At 38.0% G+C, this 17,701-nt stretch overlaps 1 protein-coding gene across 1 annotated transcript; it reads right to left on the minus strand.

Annotated features, from left to right (window-relative positions):
- Positions 1–2,711: 2,711 nt before the first annotated feature.
- On the minus strand, positions 2,712–9,551 carry LOC122293925 (heat stress transcription factor B-4b-like). Its single transcript, XM_043102387.1, has 3 exons — positions 9,516–9,551; positions 4,309–4,653; positions 2,712–3,444 (listed from the first exon to the last, which is right to left on the minus strand). Exons 2-3 carry the CDS (start codon positions 4,558–4,560, stop codon positions 2,833–2,835), a joined length of 864 nt encoding a protein of 287 aa, XP_042958321.1. The 5' UTR covers positions 4,561–4,653; positions 9,516–9,551; the 3' UTR covers positions 2,712–2,832.
- Between the last annotated feature and the right edge of the window lie 8,150 nt (positions 9,552–17,701).

A 17,701-nucleotide genomic window follows, 5' to 3' on the forward strand; every position in this document is an offset into this window, starting at 1 on the left:
TCAAATTTATTATTAAAAATATTAAATTTTTTTATATAAATTTTATATTTATTCACTTTTTTAAAAAGGGATAAGCAACACTTAAAACTCTGACTATAAATATCATTTCTCTAAATGTAAGATTATTGTTTAATACATTATATACTTAACGTCTTTGATCCTCTCAACTCAAAGATTTTAAGGGCTTATCATTTTTGTAAAAATTTTAACAGTTTGCAACAACCACACACAAGAGATAATAGCATAATTCAATAGATAATTACTATATGATAATTTTTTTTCCTAAACAATATTTCATTCAATTAAAAATAGGAATATAATAGGAAGGGGTAGAGGGCTCCAACAAAATCTGACTGTAGAAAGTTTAGTGCAACAATACAAAATAAATAAATAGGTAATGGGTTCAATAAATTAGACATGGACCTATGTTCCTTGATCTGATCAAGGAGAGGACACTATAGAAATGATTTTATAGTCCAATTGATGGATTTATTTTAATGTGAGTAATGCTACATATAGTTGTAGAATACGTAAGCGCTGCACAATTGTTTTGAAAAAGAACGTGTGATCTATTATTAAAAAATTAATTTTTCTTCCCATAAGTTCCGTGTTTACTCATTTTTTAAAAAATTATACGATACTTGCGTATTTCATAACTACAAATACAATTTTTCTTTTTAAAATGATTGAAAATATCATGCATGGTTTGATTTGAAAATAGAAATTGATATGGACCAGTCCCATAAATATTATGGAAAACAAATTGAAAGGCAGTGGTCCAGTATGGTGGGCTTGGTGGGCACAGAGTAGGCAAAGCTGGGTTGATCCTTAAAGATGTCTTGTCTTGTTGTTTTTGATGGGCATGTAGGAGTAGGACCCTCTACTTCTAACAAAGGTTCGAAAATATTTTGTTTAGATATTTGTAGAAAAAGAAAATCTGCCTAGAAATTCGACAGGAATATTATGAGGAAGGTTAGAGGTACTAGGAATCCCACCTTGCTAAACAAATGATCCGGGGATTCCGGATTTCAAGATATGAGTTTTCATTGGGTTGGTGTTCAAATTTTTGTAAACCAAATTGCCCCTCGAGTTCTGCTTGACCATTGAGAATTCTTAGATAGGAATTTTGAGTTTTAAGATTAAATATTAAAATATTATATTTTAATACTATTATTGTATTGGGATTTGAAAAAATTAAGAAAAAATTAAATTTTTTATTATATTTTGTATAGAGATTTAAAAAAATTGTAATGATGAGATAGAATTTTATGTTTGAAATGAAAATTTTTCATGGCTAAACACAACCTTGACGAAAGTATTTTAGTATCAAGAGGCCCAATGATTTTGTTAGTGGGCTTTTTACTTTATTTTTTACTACCTTTTTGGGTACTGAAACTGAGCACTATAAAACTTACACGAACTTGGGTAGAATCTCGATTGAGGCACGAAAAGAAGAAAAAAAAAAAGGAAAGGAAAGAAAAAGTGCACCAAATTACAATCCCAAAGCAATCTTTGCCAATTTTTTGCCTTTTTTGATCGCTTTAGCCCCCCTCCCAAGGCCTTTGGCAACTCTTTGATCCCTTTTTCTGTGGCCTCTTTTCTTCTTTTCAGAATCAAACCGAAAAGTGAACATAAATAGATTCCACATGATGAAAACGTCAAACTCAATGCATGACATGATTGCCCAATATCCATTCCTCTCAGCTGGAATCCTCTGGATTTCTCTATTCTTTTGTAATTTTCTTACCCTCTCAAAATCTTTTATTCCCTAAAGCATCTTGCTGAAAAGTGATGAAAATGATGCTACTTTTTTCCAATGCTGAGCGCCTAATGATCAGTTTTTTACCAGCAAATGTTGGTTATTGGCAGACTATATATATTCCAACTCTGCTTTTAACATTGCAAAAAAATATTAGAGTGATTTATATAAAGAAAAGTACTGATCATGAATGGAATGAAAGTTTTGGTTGGTTTGTACCGTATTGTTCTTTTCACAAGTAGACCAGCTTCTACTGCAAGATGGGAAAAGCCATTAATGAACAGGGTGAAAGTGAATTTGGATGCAGCACTCCAAGTAGAGAACAGGAAGATCGGGGTTGGAATAATAATAAGAGATTCAGCAGGGGAAGTTTTAGCTGCAATGTGTGTCCCTATCCAAAGTATTACTGATCCCACTGTTGCTGAAGTTGTGGCCCTTTGGAAGACTCTTAATTTCTGCAAGATCACAGGAAGCTAAAATGTGGTACTAGAGGGGGGACCCCCTAAAGGTTGTGGAAGCTGTCCAAAGAATGAGAATCATGGACCACCTATAGTCAAATTGTAGTAGAAATCAAGTTGGAGCTATGTCTTCTGGACTGGTCAATTCAACACGTGTGAAGAAAAGCTAATGAGCCTGCTCATGGATTGGCAAAAAAGGCTCTGGCTCTTGACTCAGAGCTCTTGGATGAAGTAGTGTCCAAGTGATATAAGTGATATTGTCTCTAATTTGAAAGATTGTAGTCTCTGATTTATGAATAAAAGTTTCTGGTTTATACTAAAAAAAATCAGGTTTATACCCTTTACATATTGAAGGTTTTATAATCAGTTAAATATATAAATTCTTGTTTGAGCCAACCTGTAGGATAAGAAAAAAAGTTGTAAGATGGATTAGCATATTACTAAGGTTTAAATATGTCAAAGTTCATCCTCTTTTTGTCTTGGAGAAAAAAATGGAAACCCCAAATTTGTGGACCTTGTGCTCTTAACCTGAGCTAAAATTCAATTCTTAAACTGTACATAGCCTTTTTTCTGAAATGATGGGAGCCTACAAAAATTAGAAGCTAATTAAACATCTCAGACACCAAACTCCACTTCTGGTTGATGATCAGCCTTTTCTGAATACAATCTCTTCTTGCCACTGAGAGGGACCCCAAAGAGCTTGACAGCAGCGGTGCTATGATCTCTTTCCTCTGTTGAATTAGTCACCAAAGACTTACCCATGCTGCCATTTTTAAAACCTTGAAAACCCACAAAACTCTGAACCTGACATGAAGAATCCAAATCTATGAGCATTGGAACAGAAGAATCACTGCTTTTTTGATCATAGGGTACTGGTTTTACATGGTTTTGAATGAAGTAGATGATGTCATTGTAGAGATTCTTCATGTGGGCAAGTTCAGATAAGAGCATGAAGTTTTTTTTCCTCAGTCTTTGATTATCTTCGGTAAGAGCTGTGAGGATATCGGTATTCGGTTTTGGAGATGGCAATGGATCAGATTCAAACCAATTACCAATCTGATCACCTGAAGGTTGGAAAAATTGGTGTGCTTGATGGTCGTGGTAGTAGTGTTGGTGATGGAGCTGAGGGTTTTTTCTCCTGTGGATCTCTGATAGTAAGTGCTTCGCACCTTTTCTAAAGTACTCATTTGCAAATTCCCATCGATCTGTAGCTATCTTTTTGAAGCCCTGCAGTCATAACCATTAGGAAGAATAGAGTCTTTCAAGATTTGTATTGGAAGTATATGGACACTCATTGAACTACCGTGATGAATGTTAATGAGAAGAGATTCTGTTTTATGTTGTGGAGTAATTAGCGGATTTAGATCTCCATTTTGGATATCAAGATGCTCTACAATTTTATGAGCCTACCACATCTTACAATTAAGAGGGACAAATCAGTAGAGTCCACATGCTGTGTTTATATTTTTTTCAAATTGTAGAAATATTTGAATAAAAAAACTGTAAGGAATCTTCAATTGTCATGTCTTTTAGTGTATGTATGTATAATTATATTCGTATATTTTCAATAGCCAGAGAACATTGCAAGGGCTTTGTTCTTAAAATTATATAAATAAACCAAACAGTAAACGAAATTCATATGAGACTTTGTTTCTAAGAAGTAAGATCTAGTGAAAAAAAAAATACTTTAATCAATAAGTTGTGTCGTGTACGTGTTGGTTTGAGGGCTCTCATAACATGTGAACTTGAAAAAGGAAAAAGTAACATCCAGCCGTCTACATCTCTCAGCTTAATATCATTAGAACAGACACATTGACAGACTAGTTTTCATCAAAGAATTCCCAGAATTTGGAAACAAAACATCCTTGAAAATCCTGGTGGCATAGATACCTTTGAACTAGCAGCTAGCTCGTTAATTTGCTCTAAACTCCCTAGAAACTATTTCAAACCATGCTTAGCTCATAACAGTAAAGACAAACCAGATGAACAACAGGGTCCTGTATTCATGATTTGAGTGTGTGCGTGCTTTTCAGAGAGAGAGAGAGAGAGAGAGAGAGAGAGAGAGAGAGAAGATGGGGTTGGGATTCTCACATAGGTATTAAGTTGGCGAACAAAACTGGAGAAATTGTTGTGCTTGAAGTAGTTAGGGAGGAGATCTCTAGCAAACTCTGGAGGCCTCCACACAACAAAAGTGGTTTCATCTTCACCCCAAGACACAATGTGATCAGTGCGAGTGTCATCCACCAGCTGGTATGTCTTTATCAGGAATGGTGCTGGCACTGACTTCTGAGACTCTACCGAGAACACCATCTCTTCACTGCTCTGATCCATTGTGAAAGCCATTTCCAAAGAATGAAATGATGCTCTTCTCACCCGTTTTCACTCTCTTCTCTTACTCCAATCCCCCAAGATGTTTAAATCTCTCTCTCTCTCTCTCTACAAAAACATACATGAGCATGTCATCACTAAAATAAAAGCTGCTCTTTGTGCTCTCATTCTCTCTCACAGGTTCCCTACCTTCGAAAAGCAGGTGACCATGTCAGTATACTACAGATTTTTTTTTCCTAGCTAGTGGTTCTATAATAAGAACAACTGAGCTATTATTTTTATTTCTAAGCAGAACCAATCACCTATTAATTAGCTATTGATTGTTACTTTCATTTTTTTTTTTTTTTTTTTTATGAAGATGATTACTCTTAAACTGAAAATATACATACAGAAAGAGGGAACGGGGTGCCCCAATAAAACACTACTTTATAAGCAATACAACTCATAATTAAAAGCAAACAAGTGGCAATGGAGCTAAAATATTGGTCCGTCCAGGCTCATTTTCCTCCCACAAATCAAGGAAATGAATGCTAAAAGGTGGTTTTTAATGCAAGATCACAAAGGATTTGCAATACTACGATTGAGATCTGCACTAGATAAGGGTGTGCTATGATTGATTGTTTCAAAGCATCTGACAAAGCTTTCCATACTCTCATCTTTCAGGTTTCTGAGATGGGAAGTATGCACCAATATTTACTTCTGGAAAAAGAGTAAAGTAAACGGATAATTATTTCTTCTCGGACTAGAAAACCAAAATCTGTCGCTTGATTTGGTGGCCCATATATAGGTCCCACAGTCACGCACCCTTGGTTTCATTTCACTGTAGAGGTGGGTGGATGGATGCCTGTTAAGAATCTAAGATTATAGAACAACGACTTCCCCCTCCTTTCAAAAAATATGAGAACCCAACTCATTAGAAACTCAGTTTTTGCTAAAAAAGAAGAAGAAGAAGATGATATTTTACAAACCCATATGCTTGTATCTAGCATCAACCTTATTTTTAAGATTTTCTTTTTCTTTTTTATCTTTTAATGGATTTAATCCAATTAAGGTGTGTTTTTCCAATTCTTCGATAGAAAGCTTATATATTAGTTTTCTATTGAAGGATGTGAAGAACCTTAATTACACTAAGTTTTAGTTTTGAATGAAAATAAATTCTATTACATATTCTACTACTAAACTTCTCTCTAATTAGATTGAGTAGTCAACATTTCTCCTTCAACAAATATCAATGGAAGGCCATCATATGCAATGCCAAAGGCATCATGACCTCGGCAATTCATGGTGATTGCTCTTATTTAGCATTTAATGCTGCTTAAAATATCAACATGGATAGCAATAAATTTTGTAGAACTCACTTCGTCTGTATATCTCTTTCCCACTTTGCTATAGGAAAAAGACATTAACCCAATTTTTATTGGGAAAAAAACCTTCACTTGTGGAGGAATTTTGTGGCAACAAAATTTCAAACACCTACAGGTTATATATCTCACTGAAGCCCCGTGCAAAAAAACAAACAAGCAATCCAACAAGACTCAATATCTTCACATGGTGAGGACAGAAACAAAACAAAATACGGATACTTAAACCCTGTCATTTGATACCTATATGTGGTAGGCCTGTTTTATCTATAGCCACGAAGTCTCTGATATCACGCAGTATCTCTATCCCACTTGAGACCTTCAAGTTTTCTTGTTCAAACAAAAGTTTTAGGAAATCGTTTCATACAATAAAATCCTAATTTGCAAGTGATCAGTTAATACACCACAGCCAATCGCATCCCCTAGTCAAGTTATATAACGATAAAACAATTTTTTATGTAGGGGAGTAGAAACATTCCTGCCCTTTGCTGAATTCTAAACTCCCATCTATTTCATTATATTGTACATTCCAATGTATACCCGTGACTTAGAAGCTGTAGGAAAGTAGTTCCTCGCAGTGACAGACAAGAAGGAATAGTATATTTATCCTCTGATGAAAAAAAACTACTTTTAAACTGAAAAATCATTTTCTAGTTCCCATTTCTGTCGCTTGGATAAAGGAGGGGCGTATTTCAATTCTTAAAGCTGCATCCCCATATGAGAGAAAGAAAAAAGAATGGCCTCATGCACAAGTTCTTTAGATTCCCTTTGCATGTTCTGGCGTAAACACATGCACTTCTATATAACAAAACAAAATAATGAAGGGGAGGTAGCAAATGAAGCCTTCCATGTCAATCTTTATATGCAGCTTCTTTTCTGGTTGATTTTTCTCTTGATGTTCATTGAATCGTTGATGTTTCATTGAAGATCTAAAATTTCCCTGCTTACATATGTGTGATGTGATTATGTGCCTCTTCTTCTAGTGGGGAAGAGGCTTATTGGATGGTCTAATTATGGAGAGAGAGAGAGAGAGAGAGAGAGAGAGAGAGAGAGAGAGAGAGAGAGATATGAAATGTGCCTTCTTGTATTTATTACTGCTCGTTTAGAGTTTCCGAACAGTGTGGACCCCACACGAACATTTACCATGAACTCTCAAATTCAAACTATAGGAGTTGTAGTAAATTATGAAGGTGTTAAAATGGAAAATGATTAGATATAGGAAGATGAAGTGATTTTTTGCTTTATTACCATGGTTGATCAAAACACAGAGGTTGTCTGGCTCCCCCTATGAAGACCTCTGAAATACCAGCTTGATACTCCAAAGGTCCAACAAGAAATCCAATAACGAGGAAGATTCTATTCCAAATTAATATGAACGTTTTACTGAAAGGCTCAGAAATTTGCAGTGGAAGAAGTGTTATGGATTACATCATGCATCACATGACCTTATCCATCCCCATGTGACCCCCTAGCAGTAAGTAGTACTGCTTTCACTTTTATACCGACAAAAGAGTCTGAGAAACTCAGAGAGAGAGCTTTGTCTTACATTAGCACAAATCTAAATGTAGTGCATGTGGGCATAAGCAATCATCCAAAAAAACATGAATATCATATGTTAAATCCAGTGGCTTTTCAGGTTATTACAGAAGGATCAAAAGGAGCTAGAAATTGTCTTGAGCTGTATTATTAAAATGATTTATTACTGTAGCTAACCACGTGAGAGTTTCCTGCTTTCTGATTTGGAAAAGTCAATAGAAGTTGCTGCCTGCCTGCCTGAGGGGTAAGGTAGGTCTCTATCCCATGATGCCACGTAATAATGTAAGCCAGCTCATAGTTAAAAAATTATTTTTTTTAATAACAAACTCCTTTTTTTTTTCAATAAAATACGCAAAGCGTGCACACCATTACTATATCTACCATTGCTAGTAGATTTAGAATGCAGGGAGAGTCTTGAGTTTTTCAGGTTTTCCATTTGATCTGCTTTTCAGTGACCACTTGGCCAAAAGTAGTGCAGGGAATAAGTATAGGACAAATGGTAATCTTAGAGAGATCCAGAAGAACATGAGTAGAGAAGACACCACCTCATCTCACCCAAATCATTAAAATTCACATGCAATGGATCTCAGCTTAACTTTTTGCTCATAATGAATATATGTTTATGGTCTTTTGAAGAAATAGATTTGCATAGTGGATATTTTGCATCATTACCTCTCATGCATTTGTCTCTGCACAGTGCTCTAAAGAAGCTTCATACTATAATAAAGATTGAAGTTCTAATGATAAACCCATACCCTGTGTCCCACTGTGTGCTGAAGCAGGTACCACCCAAATTGTCTGTATATTCAGGTGAATCTACCTATGAGGTTTTTCCAGTTTTTGCACTTTTGTGAAATTGGGCGTTGATATGCCTCTGGTTAAAACTTTGGGAGCAGAAGGTGCAGCGAAATTCGGGCCGGCAAGCAGGCCCGGTGGGCTGTATGACCCGATGGGCCTCCCTTTCTCCCTTCAATTCGGATATAAAATTGACGAGGAATTTGATGAAAACTTTAAAAAGCATGCATGTTATAATCGATGATCATAAAGCTTTTTTCAAATTTTATTTTAAAAACATAATGGTCGGTGATTTGAAAGGAAAAAAATATGGTCTAGAGAGGAACATCATGTTCTTTTCTATAAAAGACATCCATATGGGTCAAACTCTGCAGAGCATTAGAAAATTTATTGATTGCTGTGCACTTAAAAGAAGATGGAAAGAGTAATTTCATATGGTTTTGCTCCCTCTCTCTCTCCCTCTCTCATGTGTACAAAAGTTTGAACATCGTAGGATAAAAAGATAATGGGATGTCCTGTCGTATTTGTTGAGTGTTTGAAAGCGAATCTCTCTACTTTTAGTAATTAGTTTGTCAGAATATTCTGAAGCCGCGAAGTACGCTTTCTTATGGTATTATAAATTTATAGTGTTTTTCTTTTAATAGGATATAGTGTGTGCTGCAATGGTTTGTGGTCTGGGGGTTCCCTCCCCCCCCCCCCCCCCAACCACCGGGGGCGCATGGAAGGCTCTACCGGGGGCGGGTAGTGGACTAACCCCAGTGGTCCCCACCCATCCGCACCCCTCTTCTATTTAATATAAAAAAAAAATTATATTTTTAATATTTCTATAAATAATTTATATATATATATATATACAATTTGTTAAAAACTTAAAAGTTGAATTCAAGTTAAGAATTGTCTTGGCCAATCTTTATATAGGAGGTCAAAGTAATACAATAACTGTGATATTTAATTTTTATGTATATTTTCACTGAATGAGTATTTTAATTTAATTAATATATTGGTTCTTTTATTTTAAATTATTGTATTTTAATTAGTTTTATTTTAGTTTGATGTGGTGTTTAATTTATTTTAATCGTTTTATAATTTTTATATTTGTCTTCATCGGATCAGTTTTTGAACTCCGAAAGTGAGGATTAGACCTTATTTCTTTTCCTCATCTTTTCTTTTTCTTTTCTCTTTTTCTTTTTCTTTTTTTCTTTTCTCTTTCCTTTCCTTCTTTTCTTTTTTTTTTCTTCTTTTCTTTCTTCTTTCTTCTTTCTCTCCCGCGCGCATGACCTCTCTCTCTCTCTCTCTCTCTCTCTCTCTCTCTCTCTCTCTCTCTCTCTCTCTCTCTCTCTCTCTCTCTCTCTCTCTCTCTCTCTCTCCTCTGTTGCCGTCCAGCTCCTCAGCCCAGAACCGCCACTCGTCGGCGACGTGGCCGGCACCACCCACCCCAGAAACCTCCCCCTCCGGCCGGTGCACCTCCCCACCAAATCTCACATCTATCCGAACTGTTGTTTGCCGCCGAGAGCTCATCTAAGCCGCATGGTTTTTTGCCATTTTCGCCGCCGTCGCTCCACCTCCAGCCACCATCTTTTCACCACTTCATCACCTATCTCTTGCCGTCCTAACCCACCCTTTTTCAGACCCAATCCGTTACAGAAGCAGCTCCCACGAGATCAACTCTGATTTGCCCTTTTTTCGCTTCCACCGCCATTTCCACTGCCACCCACGGCCAAAACTCGCTTCCATTAGCTTCATAAACATCTCTAGGTCATTCCCTATCAATTTCAAGTCTTGGTTTGTCCCCGTTCGAAAGTGGGTATTTTACAACCAACGGCCACCGTGTATTTTACACTGTTACGTTGTTTTTTCTCCATCGTTTGCAACGTCGTGATCCTTCAAAAAATATCTTATAGTGCTGTAAGTATTTTTCAAACTCTATTTTAGATTTAAATATATTGTTGCTCTTACAATTAATTATTTGACTAGTGGGTTAATTCTGGACTGAGTCCGAGGAGTTGGGGGTCGGATGGATTGATGACGGAGTTGCTTTATTTTGTTGATTATGTGATTGGTTGGATGATTTGTATTCTTGAGGTGTGCATTGCATGATGCATTCATGTGCATTTATTTAATTGAGAAAAATTGAGTTTTTTTGTGTAAATGAATTTTCGGGTACGTGTGTATCACGACCCCAAGCCGAGATGGGGTATTATCTCGGTGGAGCTCCTCTGGTCACTCGGGAGTGGATAATACTGAGTGACATCCCCTGGGTTGTCGCTGGGCAATGATCGGATCGCACGATACGGTAATGTTGTCGTGTCGACTCCGTGGTTCCTAGGCTGGTGGGGACTAGAGGATGGTCTGGTCCAGGTACGCGCTGGGCGAGAGAACTGGGCATCGTTCATTTAGGTGTCACACGTGTAGTCGTTACCTGCGGTGTGGCATAAGAGCCAGAGTGTGCGGACGATCCCTATAGGAGATCATGGTGCATGTAATAAATTGGATCGGATTTTTGGATATTGGATACGGGCCATTTTCTGGAAAAAATGGCGAGATTATGTTTGAGGTTTTGTGATCCATTTTCTGGAAAAATTGTGGTTTCTTGATTTGGACCATTATCTGTGATAATGGCAAGGACTGGTTTTAAATGATATGTTTTGGGCAAAAATGGATTTTTTTGGCGTGCGTGAGAATAAAAATGTGGTTTTATAAATAATGTGCATTTAGCATTCTTTCATGCATATTGTTTAAGTTTAATATTTTTTTGTCTTGTGGCGTTTGGATCTTTACTTACTTACAGCACCATTTTGATATCGTAGATTTTGATGCAAGGGTCGAGGAGGAGGAGGAGGCTGAGCTCGAGGAGGCGGCTCCGCCAGAGCATTGATTTGGAGTTTATACCTTGCAGTTTGGTTTGAAACGATATTTGTGCCTTATAATATTTTATTATGTACGTTTTAATCGGGTTTGTATTAAACAAAGAAAAATTTTGGTACTTAGTTATAAGACTTTTGTTATCTGCTGCGTGTTCTTATTTGTACACTTGTTGCATGTACACACACTTGGCATTTGGCAATAGGGTGGTGACCCATGTTGTCATCATCCCGACGTCTCAATTTCTACATGTCCGTAGGTGAGATTTGGGGGCGTCACAGGTAGTATCAGAGCGGTTTGGCTCTAGGTTTAACCATATGTCCCGTAGGTGTAGTACCAGAAAGTTTTTAAAGTTGTGATTTAAAATTTATTTTAATTAAAGTTTGCTATTTGATTTGTTTTATTTGATTTGAATTTATTTGAGTTAACTTGTTCGTATTTATTTATTTAGTTATGTTATTGCATGCTAGTATATTTTATTTTCTTGTTATGTGGTTTTGGTTTTGGTTTTGGTTTTATGTTGTTGGTTTTATTCGTTTCTTAAAGGGGGTCAAAGGTTGTGTTATGGCAGGAAGATGGTAAGGCCAAGAAAGTCTACTCAAGAGCCTCGGGTCGATACGCCGAGAGATGATGCCATAGCCCAAGCGCTAAGGCAAATGACTGAGTTCATGCAGCAAAATTTTAAACCACAACAAGAAAGGCCTTGGCCACAACAAGGATGGCCTAGTGGAGTGGTGCAAGCTGGATGTACCTATGAGCGCTTTCTAGCGCATAGAACTCCACCCTTCACGGGAGAAGATGATCCACTTAGGGCTGGAAAGTGGGTCAGAGATTTAGAAAGAACTTTTGAAGTCTATGGTTGCACTGAGGCGCAACAAATACTTTATGCCAGTTATCTATTGCAAGGCACTGCTTCGGAATGGTGGGATACAAAAAGAGTAATGTTGGAATCAGAGTAGCTCTGCCAAATGGTGAAGTGGTGTGGTGTTCCAAAGTTGCATTGGGTTGCCCTTTGAATTTTGGTGGAAGGTTTCTGGATGCAGATTTGGTTGTATTTAAGCTGCTGGGATTCGACATTATCCTTGGGATGGATTGGCTATATTGATATTTTGCGAGTATTAATTGTAGAAGTCGAGTAATTAGCTTTCAGCTCCCAGATGGTGATTATTTGGAATTTGCGGGAAGTAAGTTAAAAGAAAAGCCGGGAGTTATATCGGCAATTCAAGAGAGAAGAGAGATTGTTTGTGGAGCGGATGCATTTTTAGTCCAAATGGTGTCTACGCCGTCTGAGAGGAAGTCATTGGTAGATATCCTAGTTGTGGAAGAGTTTCCTGACGTGTTTATAGATGACTTGCCTGAACTACCCCCTGTTCTTGAATTGGAGTTTGTTATTGACTTAGAAACTGGAGCGGCCCCTGTACATAAAGCTCTTTACCGTATGACACCAGCTGAATTAAAAGAGTTGAAGGTTCAGTTGCAAGAGTTGGTGGATAAGGAGTTTATTCAACCAAGTATTTCGCCATGGGGTGCGCCAGTGCTGTTTGTCAAAAAGAAAGATGGTACCCTCAAAATGTGCATTAATTATCGGGAACTAAATAAGGTAACCATCAAGAATAAGTATCATCTCTCACGGATCGACGATTTGTTTGATCAGCTTCAAGGAGCAACTGTGTTCTCAAAGATTGATTTGAGATTAGGATACTACCAGTTGAGAATAAGAGACAAGGATGTACCCAAAACTGCTTTCAGATCGAGATATAAGCATTATGAATTTAAGGTGATGCCTTTTGGGTTAGCCAATGCCCCTGCAGCTTTTATGGATTTAATGAATCGGGTATTTCGATCTTATTTGGATTCCTTTGTGGTAGTTTTCATTGATGATATTTTAATTTATTCTCAAGATTTTGAAGAGCAGGTTTACCATCTTCGTTTAGTTCTTGGGAAATTAAGAGAACACCTATTGTATGCCAAGCTCAGCAAATGTGAATTTTGATTGGAGGAAGTCAGATTTTTTAGACATGTGATTTCCCAAGACGGGGTGGTTGTTGATCCTAGTAAGGTGGAAGCCATTTTATCATGGCAGCGTCCGACGACCGTGCATGAGATTCGGAGTTTCTTGGGACTTGCCGGATATTATCGAAGATTTTGTGGAGAGATTTTCTCACTTATCCAGACCTCTCACTGCTTTGACTAGAAAGAATGTAGAATTTATTTGGTCAGACAAATGTGAGAGAAGTTTCCAAGAATTGAAAAACAGATTGACAACTGCACTAGTGTTGGCACTTCCAAAACCGCACAAGCTATTTGTAGTTTTCAGCGATGCGTCTACATTTGGATTAGGATGTGTCCTTATGCAAGATGGACGGGTTGTTGTTTATGCATCTCGTCAGTTAAATGATCATGAGAAGAATTATCCGACGCACGATTTAGAACTGACTACGATTGTGTTTGCTCTTAAGATTTGGCGGCACTTTTTGTATGGGGAAATTTGCGAAGTATACACCGATCATAAGAGTTTGAAGCACTTGTTTTCCCAGAAGAATCCGAACATGAGGCAGAGGCGATGGCTAGAGTTAATCAGTGATTACCAGTGTGAGATCAAGTATCATTCGGGGAAGACAAATATAGTTGTTGATACTTTGAGTCGAAAGTCGCACTTGGAAGATAAAGCTGAATCGTCAGGATTGGATTCTTTACTTTGCGGGATGAGAAGACTTCTTATTGAAAGTTCACAGCAAGAGGAAATATTATTTTCAATTCTTGATATTTGAGTAGCTGATTTTGAGGAATTGAAGACTCTTCAAAGGAAGGACCCAAAGCTTTTGGATATCAGAAAAAGAGTCAGAAAATCTAGAGGGTCATTGCATTATAGTATGGATAAAGATGAAATTTTTCGGTTCTGAGATAGTAGAGTGGTCCCCAAAGATTCAGAATTCAAGGAGCGAATTATGGCAGAAGCTCATGCGGCCTCTTATTCAGTTCATCCTAGCAGTACGAAGATGTATCGAGACTTGAAGAAAAATTATTGGTGGGAAGGGATGAAGAAGGATATTGTCTTGTATATCGAGAGATGCCACACATCCATCAAGTCAAGGCCGAGCATCAAAGACCAGTTGGTATGCTCCAACCCCTCCCTATTCCTGAGTGGAAGTGGGGCGACATCACGATGGATTTTGTAGTGGGCTTACCGAGGAATCCTAGTGGGAAGAACTCGATTTGGGTGATTGTTGACCGGTTAACTAAGAGTACTCATTTCTTGCCTGTTAATAATACTGATTCCTTGGGTAAGTTGACTTGCTTGTATGTAAAGGAGATAGTGCGGTTGCACGGTATACCGAAGAGTATTGTATCAGATCGGGACCCAAGGTTCATATCTCAGTTTTGGAAAAGTTTGCAGGCAGCATTGGGTACTAAGTTGAAGTTTAGTACTACAAATCACCCTCAGACGGACGGCCAATCAGAGCGCACTATTCAGACCCTTGAAGATATGTTGCGAGCATGTGTTATGGAATTTCAAGGGAGTTGGAAAAATCACTTGCCACTCATAGAATTTGCTTATAATAATAGCTTCCATGCGTCCATCCAGATGGCTCCTTATGAAGCTCTTTATGGGAGGAAGTGCAGATCGCCATTGTGTTGGGATGAAGTCGGGGAGAATAAAATAGTTGGGCTAGAAATAATTCAAGAGATGCAAAGTTAAGTCCGGATCATAAGGGATAAAATGGCGGCAGCTCAGAGTCGTCAGAAAAGCTACGCAGATACAAGGGGGGAGAATTATCTTTTGAAGAAGGTGATTGGGTTTATCTCAAAGTCTCTCCCATGAAAGGAGTTAAGTGTTTTGATAAAAGTAGGAAGCTGGATCCAAGATATGTTGGCCCTTTTCTGATTTTGGAAAAGGTAGGGTCCATCGCTTATAGAATTGCTTTGCCAGAATATTTTGAAGAAATTCACAATGTCTTCCATGTATCATCCTTGAAGAAGAGTTTTGGACAACAAGAGCCACGCTTTATCGACCCAAAGCGTATTCAGTTGCAACCGGACCTTACTTATGAGGTTGTTCCTTCACAAATTATGGATTGGAAAGAGCAACAGTTGAGATCCAAGACGATACCTCTGGTAAAGGTGGCATAGGGAGATCCGTTAGCTCAAGATTTCTCTTGGGAGAGAGAAGCGAACATGAGGGAGCAGTATCTCTATTTGTTTAAGTAAATGATGGTACGTTTCTTAAACTTGGTCTCAGTAGAATCATGTGGCTTGCTTCAAGTTAGTGTTTGATCTTGCAAATTTCGAGGATGAAATTTGTTTTTAAGGGGGAGGATGTGATACCCCGTTTTTACGTATATTTTCACTGAAGGAGTATTTTAATTTAATTAATATATTGATTCTTTTATTTTAAATTATTGTATTTTAATTTGTTTTATTTTAGTTTGATGTGGTGTTTAATTTATTTTAGTCATTTTATACTTTTTATATTTGTTTTCGTCGGATCAGTTTTTGGACTCCATAGGTGAGGATTGGACCTCATTTCTTTTCCTCATCTTTTCTTTTTCTCTTTTTCTTTTCTTTTTCCTTTCTTTCTTCTTTCTTCTTTCTCTCCCGCGCGCACGACCTCTCTCTCTCTCTCTCCTCTGTCGCCGTCCAGCTCCTCAGCCCAGAACTACCGCTAGCCGGCGACGTGGCCGGCACCACCCACCCAGAAACCTCCCCCTCCGGCTGGTGCACCTCCCCACCAAATCTCACCTCCATCTGAGCCGCCGTTTGCCGCCAAGAGCCCATCTAAGCCACACAGTTTTTGATCATCTCCACCGCCGTCGCTCCACCTCCAGCCACCATCTTTTCACCACTTTATCACCTACCTCTTGTCATCCTAATCCACCCTTTTCCAGCCCTGATCCGTTGCTGGAGCAGCTCCCACAAGCTCAACTCCGATTTGCCCTTTTTTCGCATCCACCGCCAGTTCCACCGCCACCCACGGCTAAAACTCACTTCCATTAGTTTCATAAACATCTCTAGGTCATTCCCTATCAATTTCAAGTCTTGGTTTGTCCCCGTTCGAAAGTGGGTATTTTGCAACCCACGACCACAGTGTATTTTACACTGTTACATTGCTTTTTCTTTGCCATTTGCAACGTCGTGATCTTTCGAAAAATATCTTATAGCGCTGTAAGTATTTTCCAAACTCTATTTTAGATTTAAATATATTTTTGCTCTTACAATTAATTATTTGACTGGTTGGTTAATTCCGAACTGAATCTAAGGAGTTGGGAGTCGAATGGATTGAGGACGGAGTTGCTTGATTTTGTTGATTTTGTGATTGGTTGGATGATTTTTATTCTTGAGGTGTGCATTGCATGATGCATTCATGTGCATTTATTTAATTGAGAAAAATTGAGTTTTTTTGTGTAAATGAATTTTCGGGTGCATGTGTATCATGACCCCAAGCCGGGATGGGGTATTATCTCGGTGGAGCTCATCTGGTCACTCGGGAGTGGATAATACTGAGTGACATCCCCTGGGTTGTCGTTGGACGACAACCGGATCGCATGATATGGTAACGCTGTCATGTCGACTCCGTGGTTCCTAGGCTGGCGGGGACTAGAGGATGGCCTGGTCTAGGTACGTGCTGGGCGCGAAAACTGGGCATCGCTCGTTTAGGTGTCACAAGCATAGTCGTTACCTGCGGTGTGGCACAGGAGCCAGAGTGTGCGGATGATCCCTAGAAGAGATCATGGTGCATGCAATAAATTGGATCGGGTTTTTGGATATTGGATACAGGCCATTTTCTGGAAAAAATTGCGAGGTTATGTTTGAGGCTTTGTGATCTATTTTCTGGAAAAATGGTGGTTTCTTGATTTGGGCCATTATCTATGATAATAACAAAGACTGGTTTTAAAGGATATGTTTTGGGTCAAAATGGATTTTTTTTTTGCGTGCGTGGGAATAAAAATGTGGTTTTATAAATAATGTGAATTTAGCATTCCTTCATGCATATTGTTTGATTTTAATATGTTTTTATCTTGTGGCGTTTGGATCTTTACTTACCTGCGGCACCATTTTGGTACCGTAAATTTTGATGCAGAGGTCGAGGAGGAGGAGGAGGCTGAACCCGAGGAGGCGGCTCCGCTGGAGTATTGATTTGGAGTTTATGGCTTGTAATTTGGTTTGAAACGATATTTGTGGCTTGTAATATTTTATTATATACGTTTTAATCGGGTTTGTATTAAACAAGGAAAAATTCTGATACTTAGTTATGAGACTTTTGTTATCCACTGCGTATTCTTATTTGCACATTTATTGCATGTACACACACTTGGCACTTGGTGATAGGGTGGTGACCCGTGTTGTCATCATCCGGACGTCTCGATTTTCACGTGTCCGTACGTAGAACTTGGGGGCTTCACAATAGCCATACAATAGATACTTAATAGTCATGCTTAAATATGACTATTGTATTGCCTCCTATATAAAGGTTAGCTAATGAGACCAAGGTAATCTAAAATAAATTCTAATGAGTTTATATTTTTTTTAATGTATAAATTAAAATTATATTATAATTTGGGTTTAAAAAAAAAAAAACTGTAGACCCAAAAATAATTTATAAA

Source organism: Carya illinoinensis, chromosome 14 (assembly GCF_018687715.1).
Source record: "Carya illinoinensis cultivar Pawnee chromosome 14, C.illinoinensisPawnee_v1, whole genome shotgun sequence".
In the NCBI taxonomy this organism is placed as follows: domain Eukaryota; kingdom Viridiplantae; phylum Streptophyta; class Magnoliopsida; order Fagales; family Juglandaceae; genus Carya; species Carya illinoinensis.

What these genes read in the sequence shown, in the direction of transcription:
- LOC122293925 (XM_043102387.1), bottom strand. Translation starts at nt 4,560, where the DNA reads ATGGCTTTCACAATGGATCAGAGCAGTGAAGAGATGGTGTTCTCGGTA. An exon ending in TTCGCCAACTTAATACCTAT is followed by an intron (nt 3,445 to 4,308) that starts GTGAGAATCCCA and finishes TTATGACTGCAG; the next exon opens with GGCTTCAAAAAGATAGCTAC.